The sequence below is a fragment of the Sminthopsis crassicaudata genome, chromosome 6 (assembly GCF_048593235.1).
Source record: "Sminthopsis crassicaudata isolate SCR6 chromosome 6, ASM4859323v1, whole genome shotgun sequence".
Lineage (NCBI taxonomy): Eukaryota > Metazoa > Chordata > Mammalia > Dasyuromorphia > Dasyuridae > Sminthopsis > Sminthopsis crassicaudata.
In genome coordinates, this window is record NC_133622.1 from 69,863,594 (window position 1) to 69,880,406 (window position 16,813).

Below are 16,813 nucleotides of genomic sequence, written 5' to 3' on the forward strand. Positions count from 1 at the left end.
CTATAATAGGAAAACTTTTTGATTTCACTACATTATCCCGTATTTTTTATGCAAAAATATCGGTGACTGTCTAGTCTAGAAAATTTTGTAAGGCATTTGAGCTCTGTCCCATCTTGCCCAGCAACATATAACTGCTTCATCTTTCTCTGTGGCCTTTCTACATTGTCCTTTAATAAAAAATTTGCAGCCCCAGGAAATTTTGTGGTGAACACAACTATTCTTATTATACAAGGTTAACATTATAAACACAATAAATTAACCTAAGACATTGGCAGTTATATATTTTTGTGTTATTTATTTATGTGGTAACTATGAGTACTTTAAAAAAAAAGGAAAGAAATAGATCAGAAGAAAAAAAAATTTAAAAAAGTAAGTTTAAAAAAATGCTTCAAACTGCATTCAGAGTCCTTCAGTTCTTTTTCTGGATGTGGATAGCATTTTCCTTTTTAGAGTCATTTTTATTTATCATCACACACTATTGCTGATACTGCATACAATATTTTTCTGGTTCTGCTCCCTTTGCATCAGTTCATACAATTCTTTCCAGGTTTTTCTGAAATCTTCCTCTTTATAATTTCTGATTGCACAAGAGTAATCTATTATATTCATATGCTACAGCTTGTTTAGCCATTCCCTAATTGGTGGTTGATAACTCAGTTTTCAATATTTTGCCACCACAAAAAAGGCTGCTATAAATATTTTTGCATATATAGATACTTTTTCCTTTTTTTATGATCTCTTTGGGATACAGACCTGGTTGTGGGATGCACAATTTGGTTGCCCTTTGGGCATAGTTCCAAATTACTCTCTAGAATGTTTGGTTCTTCAAAATGGGATAGTTCACAACTCTACCAATAGTGAATTAGTGTCTCAATTTTTTCCATATTCCCTTCCACATTTATCATTCTTTTTTGTCATTTTAGTCCCTCTGATATGTGTGAAATTATACCTCAGAGATGTTTTAATTCGAATTTCTCTGATGAAGAGTGATTTAGAACACTTCTTCATGTTTGTATACATAGCTTTTATTTCTTCATCTATAACCTATAGCTACTTTAAATGAAATTTAACTTTTTGCTTTTTCTGCTGTGTTTTGTTGGTAGTATATATAAATGTTGATAATTTTATGTGGGTTCATTTTATATTCTGCAACTTTGCTTGAAATTGTTAATTGTTTCAATTAGTTTTTAAGTTGAATTTCTAGGGTCCACTAAGTAAACCATAATATCATATGCAAGGATTGATAGTTTGATTCTTCATTGATTATATTTTATTTGTTTTCTTATTTTTTTTCTAGAGCTAGCAATTCTAGTATAATATTGAATAATAATGGTGATTAAAGACATCCTTGCTTCACTCCTGATCTTGCTGGGAAGGCTTCAAGTTTCTCGCCATTACACATAATGATTGCACTTGGTTTTAGATAGATACTACTTATTTTAAGAAGAGCTCCACTGATTCATCTTATGTTTTCTAATGTTTTTAATAGTTGTTGTATTTTATCAGAGGCCCTTTCTGCCTTGATTGATATAATCATATGATTGTTGTTTTTGTTATTGATATGGTCAATTATGCTGATAGTTTTCCTAATATTGAAATAGTCCTGCATTCCTGGGATAAATCTCACCTGGTAATAGAATATGATCTTTGTAATATATTGCTGTAATCTACTTACCAGTACTTTATTTACAAAATCAATATAAAATTTTATATCAATATTCATTAAGAAAATTGGTCTATATTTTTCTTTCTCTATTTTTGCTTTTCCTGGTTTAGAAATCAACACAATAACTGTGGTTATTAAAAATTGAAATCAAATGTTTCTTAACTATTTGGTAGAATTTTATCTGGAATATTATGCAGGAAAAGTTAATGGATCAATCTTTCATCCCTACTTAAACAGAAAGAATGGAATAAACTGAATTCAATTTTTTTTTTCTTCTAATGTCATCAGTATAAAAATTTCTCCTTATTTGAATCATCATCTTGCTCAGATTTGATTTAATTTTTTTGGTAACAAATGATCAGATTCATATTCAGAATTTGCTTTACTTTCTGTTGATTTTTCCCTCTTATTGTTTACCATGGAATTCAAATAACTATCCTGTAGGCAATAGATGATTTCAATGCATTATCTTTGTGAGTCTCTGTCCATTCCTTTTTTCCTAATGAAATCTTTTTTTTTTTTTTTTTTTTTTTTTAACTGAGAAATACTTTCTGCCTTCCTTCTTCTTCCCCTTCCCCTCTACTGGGAAAAGAAAAAGAAAATCCTTTTGACAAATATGCATAGTGAAGCAAAAGAAATTTCTGAATTGATCTTATCTCAAAATAGAACTCATTTTATACTTCAAATTCATCACTTCTGTGTTATTGTTCATTAAACCTTTGGAATCTAAGTCATGTTGTTGATTAGTTTTCTTAAGTCTTTCAAAGTTGTTTGTCTTTAGGGAAAACACTTATTATGTGCCAGGCACTGTGTTAAGTGCTTCATAAATATTATCCCAATTGATCTTTACAACAAATCATTCAGATAGATGCTATCGTCCCATTTTTATAGTTGACATAATTGAGGCAAGCAGAAGTTAAGTGACTTGATCAGGTCACATAGCTAATGAGTGTTTAAGGCTAAATTTGAACTCAGGTCTTCTTCCCATCAACACTACCTTTTTGAAGTTTGTTGTTGTTGTTTTTTTTGTTGTTTGTTGTGTTTGTTTGTTTGTTTTTGATCTCATAACTTCTTTTCCTGTTTCTGCCTATTTCATTCTGCATCAGGTCATATAAATCTTCTCAGGTTTCTCTGAAATCACTCCTTTTAGCATTTCTTACAGTAGAGTAGCATTTCATTATTTCATTATTTATATTAGCCATTCCAACTGTTGAACAGCTGATCATTCTGTCATGTTTTTGCTCTCTTCCAGGCCTCTAAGGATAATTGAGACAAAGATAGTTAGTTCAATGAAACAAAATTGATGTAAATCAGGGACACACTTTCTGATGAATGTTCTAAACCAACTCTGTTATACTTGGCATTTGTGGCTAAACTAATTGGATTATCACAAATAATCTTACCTTTTTCTCTGGTTAGTATCATAGGTTCTGTATATGTGGTCTATGTACCAGAGTATCTATATTTTCCTTGGTTAATAGTGTATATGGAATACATAGTTGACTGGTACTACTATCCATCTTTAACATATGGCAGGAAAGTTGTTGCTGGCAAAAATATAAATTGTTATTGGTCCAAACTTGAAATTTAGCTCCATTCTTGTGGCCTTTATATTATTTTGGTAATAACACTCTATAAAACCAAAACTTGTTTACTTGCTTTTTTTCTTTCTTATTTTTTCCCCTTTTGATCTGCTTTTTCTTGTGCAGCATGATAAATGTAGAAATATATATATATATATATATATATATATTAGAATTGCACATGTTTAACATATTTTAGATTACTTGCTGTTTAGAGGAAATGGAAGAGAGGGAGTACAATTTGGAACACAAAGGTTCATGTTGAAAACTATTTTTGCATATATTTGAAAATTCTGAAAAAGCCAAAACCACAGTTCTCTCATATCTTATTCATGATATGTATATTTGTGTATGAACTATCTAATACAAGACTCTTTATATTTTTTTTTTAGTTTTGTTTCTTGTCAATTCAGGCATTTCTTTGCTATTTTTCAATGTTGCTCTTGCAACTCTATATGCTGGATATACTCTCTGCTCTTAGATGGATATAGGGATAGTTGAACAATTACATATAATGAATTAAAGGGCCATCAGTTTTCTCTTCCCTCTTATTTTTTAGTTAAAAGCTTTTTCATTAGATTTTCAAAACTTCTAGATAATATACTTTTTTTTCTCCTTAATAAACGAACCCATTTTAGATGTACTCCATTTCTGGCCAAGAGCTCATTATTCTTCCTGACTTCAGAGCAGGTGCTCTATCCATTATACAATCTAGTTTCATCATCACTACATTTTGAGTTGTGGTCTAGAATTTACCTCAGAAATGGAAAGGGTAGACTAGAATGATTGCATGCTACTTTGAGAGCAACTTGAAGGAAGTTCAGATCTTTAGTCCAAAATTAATTATTATATTCCAGGATCTAGAAATAAACTGGAGGTATATGATCTCAGAATCTCTTTTGATCATTTAAAAAATATCTTTTTTTGGTGAAGCAATTAGGATTAAAAGATTTGCCCAGGGTCACACTTCTACTAAGTATTAAGTGTCTGAGGCTGGATTTGAACTCAGGTCCTCCTGACTTCAGGACCCATACTCTTTCTACTGTACCATCTAATTGTCCCCTTCTGGGAAAATTTTTAAAGGATAAAATAGCTGTTAGATGATGGACCAAAGCTGACCAATTTTTATAAGACAGAGAAGAATTAGTTCTTGAAGCAAAAAATAGGTGGTTTTGTTGTTCAGTTGTTTTAGTTATGTTTGGTTATTTATGATCCTATTTGTTGTATTTTTAGAAAAGATATTGATGTGGTATGCTATTTCCTTCAGCTCATTTAACAAATAAGGAAACGGAGGCAAACAGGATCAAGTGACTTGCTCAGAGTCACTGAGATATTAAGTGTCTGAGATCAGATTTGAACTCAGGTCCTCCTGACTCCGGGCTTGACATTCTATTCATTGTACTTTTTAGTTTCCCAGGTATCTTGACATTGTAATAAATTTCTAAAAACACATGATTAAACAGAAAAAGCAGTTATAATAAGTCAGCATATGATTGATAAGAATAATTTGTGCTGAACTGACCTTTTTTCTAATTTGAATTGTGATTGGGTCCCTATATAGGCATACCATGGGATTGTCATTAAAAGAACATTATCAAAATTTCAGAAAGGCAATTGATAATGTTACTAATAAATTTAGTTGGAAGAGTGGAAATGAAGTGATAGGTGAATTCATAGAGCAGTAACTGTACCCAAAATATATTGGTTAATGGAAGGGGTCCATCAGGAAGAAATTTTCTAGTAGCATATTATAGGGCTATATCCTTGGTCCTATTCTTAATATTTTTATCAGTGATCTGCAAGAAAATCTAGAAAGCAGATGTATACTCTCTCTTTGGATCATTCAGTCTAAGTTAAGGCATCATTCCAATAAGGTCATTCCTTGACCTAAAAGCTTTGGCTGGTTGTCTAATGCTATTGAATTATTTATCCTGGATTCAAGGCTGTCTGCTTTCAAGATACCATCTTGGCTTTCAATACTTGCTTGCCATGACGGTGAAGAAATACTATGACTCTTTTGTGAGCTGTTATTATTGTTTCCTTTCACCTGCTCTCAGCTTCTTTCAAGACTGGCCCTTCTATGACGGACACATCCTGTATGTTTCCTCCTTGGATCCTTTGTCCAAATCAGGCCCTCGACTTGGAATAACTGTTTCAAAGAGAAGAACTAGAACAAATGGGTAAAGAGAAATGAGAGGCAAATTTCAACATAGAAGTAAAGATGAATTTTCTAGCTATTAGAATGGTCCAAAATTGTAATGGGCTGCTTCGTGAATTAGTGGACTTTCCTGTAAATGAATATTTTCAAGCAGAAATTCATCATAGTATCATAGATTTAAGGCCTTGGTAGAAAATTTAAGGTCATCTATTTAATTTCTTTACTTTATGGCTGAGGAGGAGACCTAAAAATAACTAAATGACGGTTGTAGTCTCACATGTAGCAAGTACCAGAGCATGATTTAAATTCAATTCTTCTGATTCAAAATACATATTTTTTTTCCTTATGCGATCTGTCTAGGATGTAGAATTTTTTGCTATTTCTTCTACTGAGGAGGAAATTCAGGGGAAATGAGTTGAATCGTTCAAGAATGTATAGCAAAGAAGTAGAAGAAAGAAGTCTGGAAACTAGTTATTTTTGGTTAAAGTCCATTGCCAATTACTATACAATCTAGTTTTTAAAAAATTATAATACTCTCAGCAATTAGTTACTAATTTGATATTTGGTAGCAGTAGAGTAGGAAGGGAAGAAACAGAAGCATATAGGAGATCTGATTCAGATTTGTATAAGAGAGTAAAAGAGAACTAGGGATCAGCTCTCTCCTCTCTGTCCCTCTCTCCATCTTTCTTCTCTATCTTTTCCTCTTTTTATTTTCTTCCTCTTTTTTCTCTTTTCATATTTATCATCCCTCTTCTTTCATCTCCTCAAGCCTTCAGGAATTCAACTAGAAAATTGTCAAATGAAGTAGGTTGTGGATTTCACTAAACTTGATGTGCATGGGCTGGACATGGCTGTTGTTGCTTGTCCTTTGCAAGAGGACTAATAACATCATAGGCCAAGAATGACCCAAGCATGAATTGGACTAAAATGAGATAGTATTGTACAAAGTAAAGTCATCAATTTCATTCTCTCATTCATCTAAGTCCAGTGGCAAAACAAAAGTTAAGATGACGGGTATGGTCCAGGATACAGTAGATCATCTTGGTGATTTGGTGTTTTCTGTATCTGACCAAGCTTTAGGTTCTTCTCTGGGGCGCTTTAGCTACCTTTGTAGCCATTGGAACATTTTTTTTTTCTCATTCTACTGTGCATCCTTGTAATCTCAGCTACTGAAAAAGATGAGCCCAAGTGAATCACTTGGGCTTAGAAGTTCTCCATCTCTCCTTTTTAATTGGATAGGATATTTTTTTTGGGGTAACAGAAAATTCCCTATAAGGAAATGTTAGATTTTAGTTCTCTTGAAAGGAATAAATGCCACTGACCCCATGAGAACTCTCCAGAATGCCCTCCTATTAGTTAATGTCTCTGCCTCTACATCACTATGGTTTTGCATTTACTTGATTTGTATTTATCTGCATACATACTGTATCCTACCCAGTGTGATGTAAACTCTTTGAAGGGCGGATCTATTTCATTTTTGTCTTTGTATCTTTAAGGCAATTCTTAGTGATTTGTTAGTGGTTGTTGTTGAGTCATTTTGGATGTGTCTGACTTTCCATGACCTCTTTTAGGGTTTTCCTGGGAAAAATATGAAATATGGTTTGCCATTTCCTTCTCCAGCTCATTTTACAGATGTGGAAACTGAGGCAAACTATGTTAATTGACTTACCCAAGATCACACAGTTAATAAGTGTTATAGATCTACATTTGAACTCATATCATCTTGATTCCAGGGCCATTATTCTATCCACTGTGCTACCTAGCTGCACTATGTCCGTAGTAGACACTTAAATTTTTATTGAATTCTGTTTATTGAATCACTCTGTATCAATCAGTTTCCTTGTCTATAATACAAGCTGGTTTGACTAGCTTGACCTCTTAAGGTTTCTTTCAGCTCTTAATCTGTGATTCTATTTGCTCTTCTAGAGAATAGCATAATTTAATATCAAGTTTATTCATTATTTTAAATAAAGCAATTGATAAGTTAGTATATTGATTCAAATATTGATTGCCTTAACTTTTAAAATTTCACATGGTTTATCTAAAACTTGAGTAAGTCTATAATTGATGTTATTTTTTAGTCTTTAAAAAAACTGGCTTTGAAAAAAAGCATGTTAGATGAGTATAAAATGTGATAATAGTAAACTTTATAAAATAAATACTTACTAAAACTCCTAGGGCCTCAATTATTTCTATGCAAATGACTTGCAGATATACATGTCTAGTTCTAGTCTTTCATCTGAACTTTCTGTACATCATCATCAATACCCTATTGGCCATTTTCCATTGGATGTCCATCGCCATCCTAAACTTAATGTTAACCCATTCTATTTCTTTTCAAATGCTCCCTTAAAAAATTTCCCTAATTCTATTAAGGGTACCCACCATCTGTCTTTTCAGTTATCCAGGGTACAATATCATGGTCATTCTCAACCCTTCATTCTCTTTCATACCAGATACTCAGTTGCCAAATTCTCTTGGATCTACCTCAATTGCCACTTGGCTTCTGTTCCCTTTCTCCCCTCATGGACCATAATCGAGGTTGAGGCCCTCATCACTTCTCTCTCATACTGTTCTACCTTGCTAATGTTCCAAACAGATGTCAAAGCCATATTCCTAAACCATGTTTCTTATCATGTTATTCCTTGACTCACAGTGCTCCGGTAGTGGTCTTTTATTTCAAAGATCAAGTATAATCTCTTCTATATAGCATTCAAAGCCTTTTATAGTCTAGGTCCAGCATACCTTTCCAGAATTATTATACAAGAATCTCCTTCATGCTGTGCTATATATACAGCATACATACATACATATATATATATATGTATATATATATATATATATGCTTGTCTTAGTGACTTTTCATGAGCAAATCTTCATGATTGGAGTGCACTCCCTCTTTTCTTCCATTTTTTTTTTTTTTTTTTTTTTTTTTTTTTTGTAATTTGGCTCCTTTTCCATTTTTTTATTATCTCTTTGAGATACAGACCTAGTAGTAGTTCTGCTGGACCAAAAGTTATGTAGTGTTTGTTTTTTTTTATTGAAGCTTTTTATTTTCAAAACATACACATGGATAATTTTTCAATATGGATAAAATTTCGACCCTTGCAAAACCTTGTATTCCAAATTTTCCCCTCTTTCCCCCCACTCCATCCCCTAGATGACAAGTAATCCAATATATGTTATACATGTTAAAATATATGTTAAATCCAATATATTTACCTGCATTTTTAAAGGGCAATTGATTGGCATGGTGGTATAGAGAGCCCAGTTTCTTAAACTATGGTTTGCAACCCTATATGGAATCTTGTAAGTAAGTGTGGGGGTCATGAAATTATGATTTATTATCAGTAAATGTTTCATTTATATGTTTTATGTATATTTGGGGTCACATGAAAATTTCTCAAGCCAAACAAGGTTGTGTATGGCAAAAAGTTTCAGAAGCCTGGTATACAATATAGCACTTGGAAAGAGGAAGATCAGAGTTTAAATCCTGTCTTACATATTCGCTAGTTGCGTGACCCTGGGTTAGTCACTTGATTTCCCCATTTGAGTTTCCTCATTTGTAAAAAATAGGATAACTACTTCACAGGACTGTTGGTGATCAGATGAAATAACACATGTAAAGTTTTTGCAAACAATAAAGTGCTATCTAATTGCCACCAATTATTATCAGCTATTACTTAGAACTTCCAGCATCTTTCAAAGCTCAACTTGAGAGCCACCTATTATGTGAGGTGTTTTTTAGGATTCTCTCCCAGCTACTAGTGCTTCTTCCCACATGGAGATTTCAGTGCTTTCTGTTTTTATATTTTATATTAATTTTATACATATATGTTGCTTCCTTGATAGAACATAAACCCCTTGAAGGTAGAAAGGTACAGTTTTTGTCTTTTTCATTCCCAGTACCCAGAACTGTTGGGGACAGATGACTAGTTGATTGATTCTTTGTCAGATTGCATCTGCAATGAGCCATTTTAGCTCTTAGGAAGGTACTGTATATGTGGTTTATACCCTCAAGGAACTTAACAATCTAAAACAAAGACTGAGGTTTTCTACTCCCCAAACTGAAATACATGTTTACTATAAATATGAGTTCTATTTTCAAAAGTCCTTACACTGCCTGGAACAATCAGAGCCTGATTGATTCTCAGGAACTGAATAGGTGAGCTTAAGAGAAGATGTATCTGCATGTAGAAAATCAAGTATTGATTTTCTATTTGATTCTATTATGTAACAATCTCAGCCACGTTTCTGTTTATTTTTTTTTCCTGAGTTAAGTTCAGAAGTTCATGAGTCCAGAAGTTCAGTTTTTCCTCTCTGAACTCATTTAAAATCCAGTTGTCCTATAGACTCAATTACATTATCAGCTTTGCATATCCCCACACAAATAATGAATATCTGTTATCTCACTAACAAGCCTTACAAGATGCAGGTGGATGCCAGGAAATCTGTTATTGCTGACACTAACTAGCCATTCAGGTGGACACCACCAATAAGCTTTCCATAAGAACAAAATGGAAGGAGGATTTGTTGTTAGCCCTGCCTTCCAGAATTCCATCCAATCATACTGTTTTTCACCATGTATGATACTTCAGAATTTGTGGCCATTTCCATCTTTGATGCTTCCTGTTCTTTGTTTTCTTGTCAAAACTATGTAAAGGCTGGCAAATCCTTCCTTGTAGTCTCTTAGTTGGCTGAAGAGTCACGTGTTTGGTACTTTGTGCCTCAGTTTACCCTAATTTTAATCATGACAGTGCTATTCTTATCCCTGTTTTAACTTTCTTTTTGTAACAAAACCCTGTTTTGTTATTGATTTTGGAACCATAACGCTAAAGCTAAAGAACATTTTGTTTTTTTGTTTTTTGTTTTTTTGTTTTTTTAATTTTCCTTTTAAATTCTATAGAGTCCAATTCCTGATGCAGCCATCTGGCTCCATGGAGTAATGTTGCAGCATCATGCACCATGCTGGTAATGTCACGGGTACCACGGAAGACAACGAGAGCATACAGCCAATCTATTGGGGGTAGGGTAAGTGTTTAAAAATTTTTTCAATACAATGCAAAAAAGTTATATGGCTAATAATAATGAAAAATGGTGGTCATGATACTTTGCTTAAAGGCAGATGGCATAATGTCAGCACCTGACAGCAGAAGCAGAATTGGAATCTTATCAGTAATTTTACTTGGTCCCTTTTGAGGAATAAGAGCAGTGGAAACAATTCTCTACTTTTCAAGAGATTATACTATTGGAGTAGTTAGTTCTTACTTTGAATTGGAGTTGGATTTAACTTTTAGTCAACTTCTTATTGTTGCTGTTGCTTTTAATATCTTGCTTCCATATTTCAAACTAAGTTTAAAGTATGAATATATGGACAATTTTTGATGAGCAACCACAGTGCAGGTCTCTGAGAAAATGTCTCCCTCAGTATTTTTCTCTCGTTTTAACTATGCTATCTAGACTCTTTTCTAATCATCCCCTTTATCAGTAAATAGTCAGACACAGTTTTTGATGTAGAGACATTTGGCAGCCAAGACAGTGAATTCAATCTTAGTATTCATGTGAGTGGTATGGCATTCAGGGTACTCTGGCCTCAGCAGACCACACTTAGGGCATTGTGCTCACTGCTGGAGCACCGTATTTTAGAAAGAATATCGGCAGACTGGTCAGTGTCCAGATTAAGGAAGCCGTGAAAGGCCTGGAATTCATGTCATAGGAGAATTATTTGTAGGGCCTAATGCTTTGCTTGGAGGCTGAAGTAGAAGAGAAATAATAACTTTCTTTATAAGCCTTTTAAGAGGCTCTATTGCAAGTTGGGTTGGGATCTTTCTCTTTAGTCTCCAAGAACACAATGAGGTTCATTAGAAAAAAGTTAGAATGAGTTAAATAAATGATTTAAATTAATGAAAAACAATTATTTCCATAAATGGATTCCACTACCTGGGTAGGAAGTTCCTGGAAAATCTTCAAGAAAAGGTTGGATTTCTACTTGTTAGCTATGATACATCGTTGCTGTTGCTGTTGCAATTGTTGCTGGTGGTAGTGGTGGTAGGCCTTCTTATTCAGATTTGGACTAGACTAGATTTTCTCTAAGAGCTCTTCCAAATCCATGATGATGTTGATTATCATATTCAAAACACTTCTTGGTGTTGTCATCCATATGAACTCTGAGAAAATCAAAGATGTCAAAAATGAAACCCACTGTCCTGAACAATTTAGGACAGTTAAATGTTTTGTGGTCATGGAAGATTGCTATTTTGTCAAGTTGTGGGATCTGGAAAAAAGTAACTAATGGTTTATTTCCTTTACTTTGAATTAGCAACTATTACAACCTATGCTCTGAATTGATTAGAGGAAAGAAGGAGGTATCAATCATCATATTCTTCCTAAGTCTTGGGTCCTTTTTTGAATTAAATTTTTGAGTTTTTTGGGAGCTGAAATTTTCTCAAGGTGATGGTTTACAAATCAGAGGTTAGAAGGGAAGAGAAGAGTTAACGAGTAGTTGTTGCTTATTCATATTTAAAAATCCAGAATCTTAAAGGTGGAAAATCAAGTTTGGTTTCTAGTCAACTTATGAATACATTGTAGTTAAAGAGATTTCTTATTCCATTTTCCTGTTGGTGCTGTGATCACCTAATTTGATAGCTTTCCCCAGGAGTGTAACTTACGGTGATAAAGGCGAGACAAATCAGTATTTGTGTTGGCTTTTTGCCATTTTACTCTACTAAGTCTGACTCCATCTGGAGTGTTATATTTAGTTCTTGGCCTAATGTTTTAGGAAAAAAAAAACACAGAGATAAGCTAGAGAGTGATAGGAGTGCTATCACAATTAGTCAATCTACATGCATTTATTAAGCACATATTTATAAGCTGGGAATTATGCTGAGTGCTGGGGACCTAAAAGGGGGTAAAAGAAAAAAAAAAAAAAAGAAAGAATGAAAATTCTTTCTCATAGCCACAGATGCCACCTGCCTTCAAGGAGCTTACATTGTAAAGGAAGAGACAACACAAATGTTAATAGGTATATGCAAGATAAATACAGGATAGATGGAGGGTTACTTTAGAAGGGAAGATATGAAGTGGTAGTAGGATTGAATAACTTTTAGTTTCCACCATATGTTTACTACTTGAAGACAATTCTTTGGAGCTAAATCAGGAAAGTGCTTGTTTTTGTGACTTTTTACATGGAATTAGGAATGTCATTATATGGAAATACATAATATATAAAACATTATTATATGTAATTATTACTTAATATAATATGACTCATATAAGGCATAAAAGTAATATTATATAGGACCATCTACCCTATCATAATAGTATTTTCTGTAGTGAAACATTTGTATTCATTTGTAGCATCCTTTTGTTTTTCTAGTAGCATGGGTATCTTGCCTTCTTGTTATAGAGACAAATGTTTATATATGCAAATATATGTATATATATATATATATATATATATATATATATATATATATGTATGTTTTACTGAGTTCCTTTGAAATGAAAACTAAAGGAGAACAGATTTTTCTTTGCTGGTCAGTGTGACTGGCTCAAAGAATCATGAATTTAGGAATATTAGGTCATCTAGTCTGTACTTAAACTTTTTCTTACTTGCGACCATTTTTTACCTGAGAAATTTTTATATGACCCAGATATATAGATAAATACATAAATCAAACATTTGCTGATAATAAATCATAATTTTGTGACCTCCACATTCAGTTATGAGACATGGGGGCACATCCTGCAGTTTAAAAAGCTTTGATCTAGTTCAACGCCTTCATTTTGCAAATGAAGAAACTGAGGTACAGAGAAGTTGTGATTGCCCAAGGTTAAGCAAACAGGAAAGATAGAAGAGCTGGGATTTAAACCTGCAATCACTTTCTACAAATCCAGAACTCATTTCACATTGATTTGGGTTCTATGTATTGTGTCTGTATGTATGTATGTGTGTGTGTGTGTATAGCATATATCTTTTACTATGAGTCCTAAAACATGTATTTACCTATATATAGTCAGATCGAGTCAATAAGCATTTATTAAATATCTATTATATGCCAGGAACTGTGCTAAGTGCTGGGGCTACAAAGGCAAAAATTATCCTTGTCCTCAGGGAGTTTTCATGCTAATGAAAGAAACAAGAGGTAAACAATTATGAATATAGAATGGGTGAATCTATGACCACATATACATATAGGTATGTATACACACATCATATGTTCATAATTTACATACATGCACATTCATATGTGACAAAAGATTGACATATATTGAAATTGAACAGATGAATAAATGAAAATATATTTCTTTTTTCTCTCCCCCCCCAAAGAAAACCCTTAGGCTCTTTTGAATTATTGGAAGTGAGAGGGTCAGGGATGAAGAAAGGCCTCATGTGGGAGGTGGCAATTAAATTGAGCACTAAAGGAGGCTACTAAATATACCTGGAGGCAAGGATTTAGTATATTCCAAACATAAGGATAAGATAAAGTATTTTATGTATTGGAGACAATATGAATTTCATTAACGACTTAGGAAAAAAATAATGAAGAAAAAGGCAGATAAAGTTCCTATCCAAAGATATGATTCTGTTGAAACATTCTCCATAGGATTTAGTAAAACAAGTTTTGTAAAGAATCCTATTAACTAGAGATGCAAATGAGAAAAATTTTAAATAAAATATATGCTTTGGATAAAATAAAGGTTTTAAAATTGTGAAGCAGTTTGATAAGAAAGTAAGAAAATCCCAAATGTCACAATACCCTGAAAATGAACATAAACCAAGATCTGACTTTGCAAGCCTCAAGGAGGCTAAAGCAGGCATTTGAATTATGAGCATAGGATGGAGCTTTCTGACATTTATGCTTGACTAGGTGCAACAAGCTATAGGAATTATGACCAGTAGGTCACCTAGTGACAAGAAATGTGGTTATATAGTATATCTGTGGAAGTTTGTGGTTTCTGTCCATTAAAAAAAAATTGGCCGCAATCCATGGCATTATAGAAAAGTATTAAAAAACAACAATCTGAGTTCCTTAACTCGACCAGATTTAACTAAAATCGATAGAAGTAATTTGGAGGATCCCATTAACTGGCTATAATTAATGAACCCATTTATCTTCTCAATTTGGGTAGATTACTAAAGAGTGTATTTTCCTAACTGAATTTTATTGATTGCAGGTTGAGATGAGATGATTTGTTTTTACAGTACATTTATAAAAAAGAGATTCTTTTTTGTTCACAAATATCAACCCAGAAATTATACTGTATTGTTTCTTTCAGGATGTTGACGCTCACATTTATCTTTGTTTATAATGAAACTTGGCTGAAACCTTAACATTTTAAAATAAAATACAACTTATTAAACTAAAGTTTTCAGATTTCAAGAAATGATATTTTGATTGTGGGCTTTTTAAAAGATCACATCCAGATTATTGTGTGATTTATTGAGTATTTTGAGCGATTTCATTTGGGGTTTTCTTTGCAGGAAGTTTTTTGTTTTGTTTTGTTTTGTTTTTTGGCCATTTCTTTTTCCAACTTATTTGACAGATGAGGAAACTGAGACCAACAGGATTAAGTGACACAGCTAGTTTGAGGCTGCATTTGAACCCAGTATGATGTCTTACTGAGTCCTTACTGAGCTTCTTTATTTTTCTGATTGACAAAGTAATAGTGTTGTCAGTCTATCCTTCAATCAGCTGTCAAATTGATGTTCATAAAGCATAGTTGCCTCTCTATTTGGTTAACTCCAGTGGTTTCTTATTACTTCCAGGACCAAATATATAAGGTCTTTTTTTTTTTTTAACCTGATCCCTTCCTATTTTTCCAGTCCTATGACACTTCTTGAATTGACTTGACACTCTTCTCCATACTTTGCAAAACTAACACTGGCCTCCTTTTTGTTCTTTATATAAGACATTCCATCTCCTGACTCAGTACATTTTCAAGGTCTGTCTCCCTGTACTTGACATTCTCTCATTTTTTATCTCAATCTTGCCACTTCCCTGGCTTCCTTAAAGTTCCACCTAAAATTCTGCCCTCTGTTAAGAAGTCTTTCCAAATTGCTCTAATGCTACTGCCTTCCCTCTAAGGTTATTTCCAATTTATGTAGTCTATATCTTCTTTGTACTTGATTATTTTCATGTTTTCTTTCCCATACTTTGAACTCCTTTAAAACACATTTTATGGCTTTTTATTTTTATTTTTTTGTATCTCTAGTGCTTAACACAGTTCCTAGAACACAATAGGCTTGTTGGATAAATGCTTGTTGAGTTGACTTTTGTTAATCTCAGTGTGAAGATCGATTTATATCAATTAAACTTCTTTAAAAATAATGTATCCTGGATGTGGCTCTCCAACAATGAGATGTTCCATACCAGTTCTAATGATCTTGTGTTGGAGAGAGCCATCAATACCCAGAGAGAGACTGTGGGGACTAAGTGTGGATCACAACATAGCATTTTCATTCTTTTTGTTGTTGTTTGCTTGCATTTTATTTTCTTTCTCATTTTTTCCCCAGTTTGATTTGATGTTTCTTGTGCAGCAAGATAATTATCTAAATATGGATGCATATATTGGATTTAACATACTATGTTCAATATATGTTGGACTACTTGCCATCTAGGGGAATGGGTGGGGAAAGGGGGGGGGATAATTGGAACACTAGGTTTTGCAAGGGTTAATGTCAAAGAATTATCCATGCATATGTTTTGAAAAAACAAAAAGCTTTAATAAAAAAAAAAAGAAAATAGGAAAACTGAGAAAATTTTGTATATCCTCTCTTGCCTTACTCATAATTAGTATTTAATAAATGATTTATCTTTCTCTCTGCCATACTCTACCTGTTTGCCCTCTTCTGCATGCCCTTTCCCTTCTCCCTTTTTCTTTTCCTTCCTGCCCCTAAGCTATGTGTATGAAAATGTTGATATCAACTCTTTGTGGTGACACAAACACTGGAAGCCCATAAATTGGGGAATAGCTGAACAAATTGTGATATATAAATGTGATGGGCTATTATTGGGTTATAAGAGATGATGAAGAGGATAGTGTCAGAGAAACTGGGAAGATCTGTATGAACTGATGAAGAATTAGAAAAACAATTTATACTAAAACAACATTCTAAAAATGACAAATTTTAAAGACTTATATATGAAGAATATGAAGAATGAAATGAGTAGATCCAGGAGAACAATTTATATAATAGCAATAAAATTGTAAAGACAAAAACAGCTTTGAAAGCTGTAAGAAATATAATTAATGCAATGATCATCCATGATTCCAGGGAACCATGCAAATCCTATGCAAAATAATTCATATTTTTTAAACATGGCCAATAAGATTTTGTTTTGCTTGATTATGCATGTATGTTATGATGAATTTGATTTTGTTTTGTTTTTTCTTTTTCTAAGG

General features: G+C 33.1%; 1 protein-coding gene across 7 annotated transcripts in view; it reads left to right on the forward strand.

Annotated features, from left to right (window-relative positions):
* Positions 1 to 16,813, forward strand: part of IL15 (interleukin 15) — a 157,904-nt gene that overhangs the window by 78,039 nt on the left and 63,052 nt on the right. For 5 of the 7 annotated variants that reach the window (XR_012483630.1, XM_074276390.1, XM_074276392.1 and 2 more), the window contains one exon: positions 10,314 to 10,438. Coding sequence is in view for 4 of the 7 variants with exons in the window: in XM_074276390.1 (XP_074132491.1) it covers positions 10,373 to 10,438 (66 nt within the window). In the remaining 3 variants the exon portion in view is untranslated. Of the gene's footprint in view, positions 1 to 10,313; positions 10,439 to 16,813 lie in introns of those variants that run through there. The other 2 variants (XM_074276393.1, XM_074276394.1) reach the window with 1 other exon arrangement.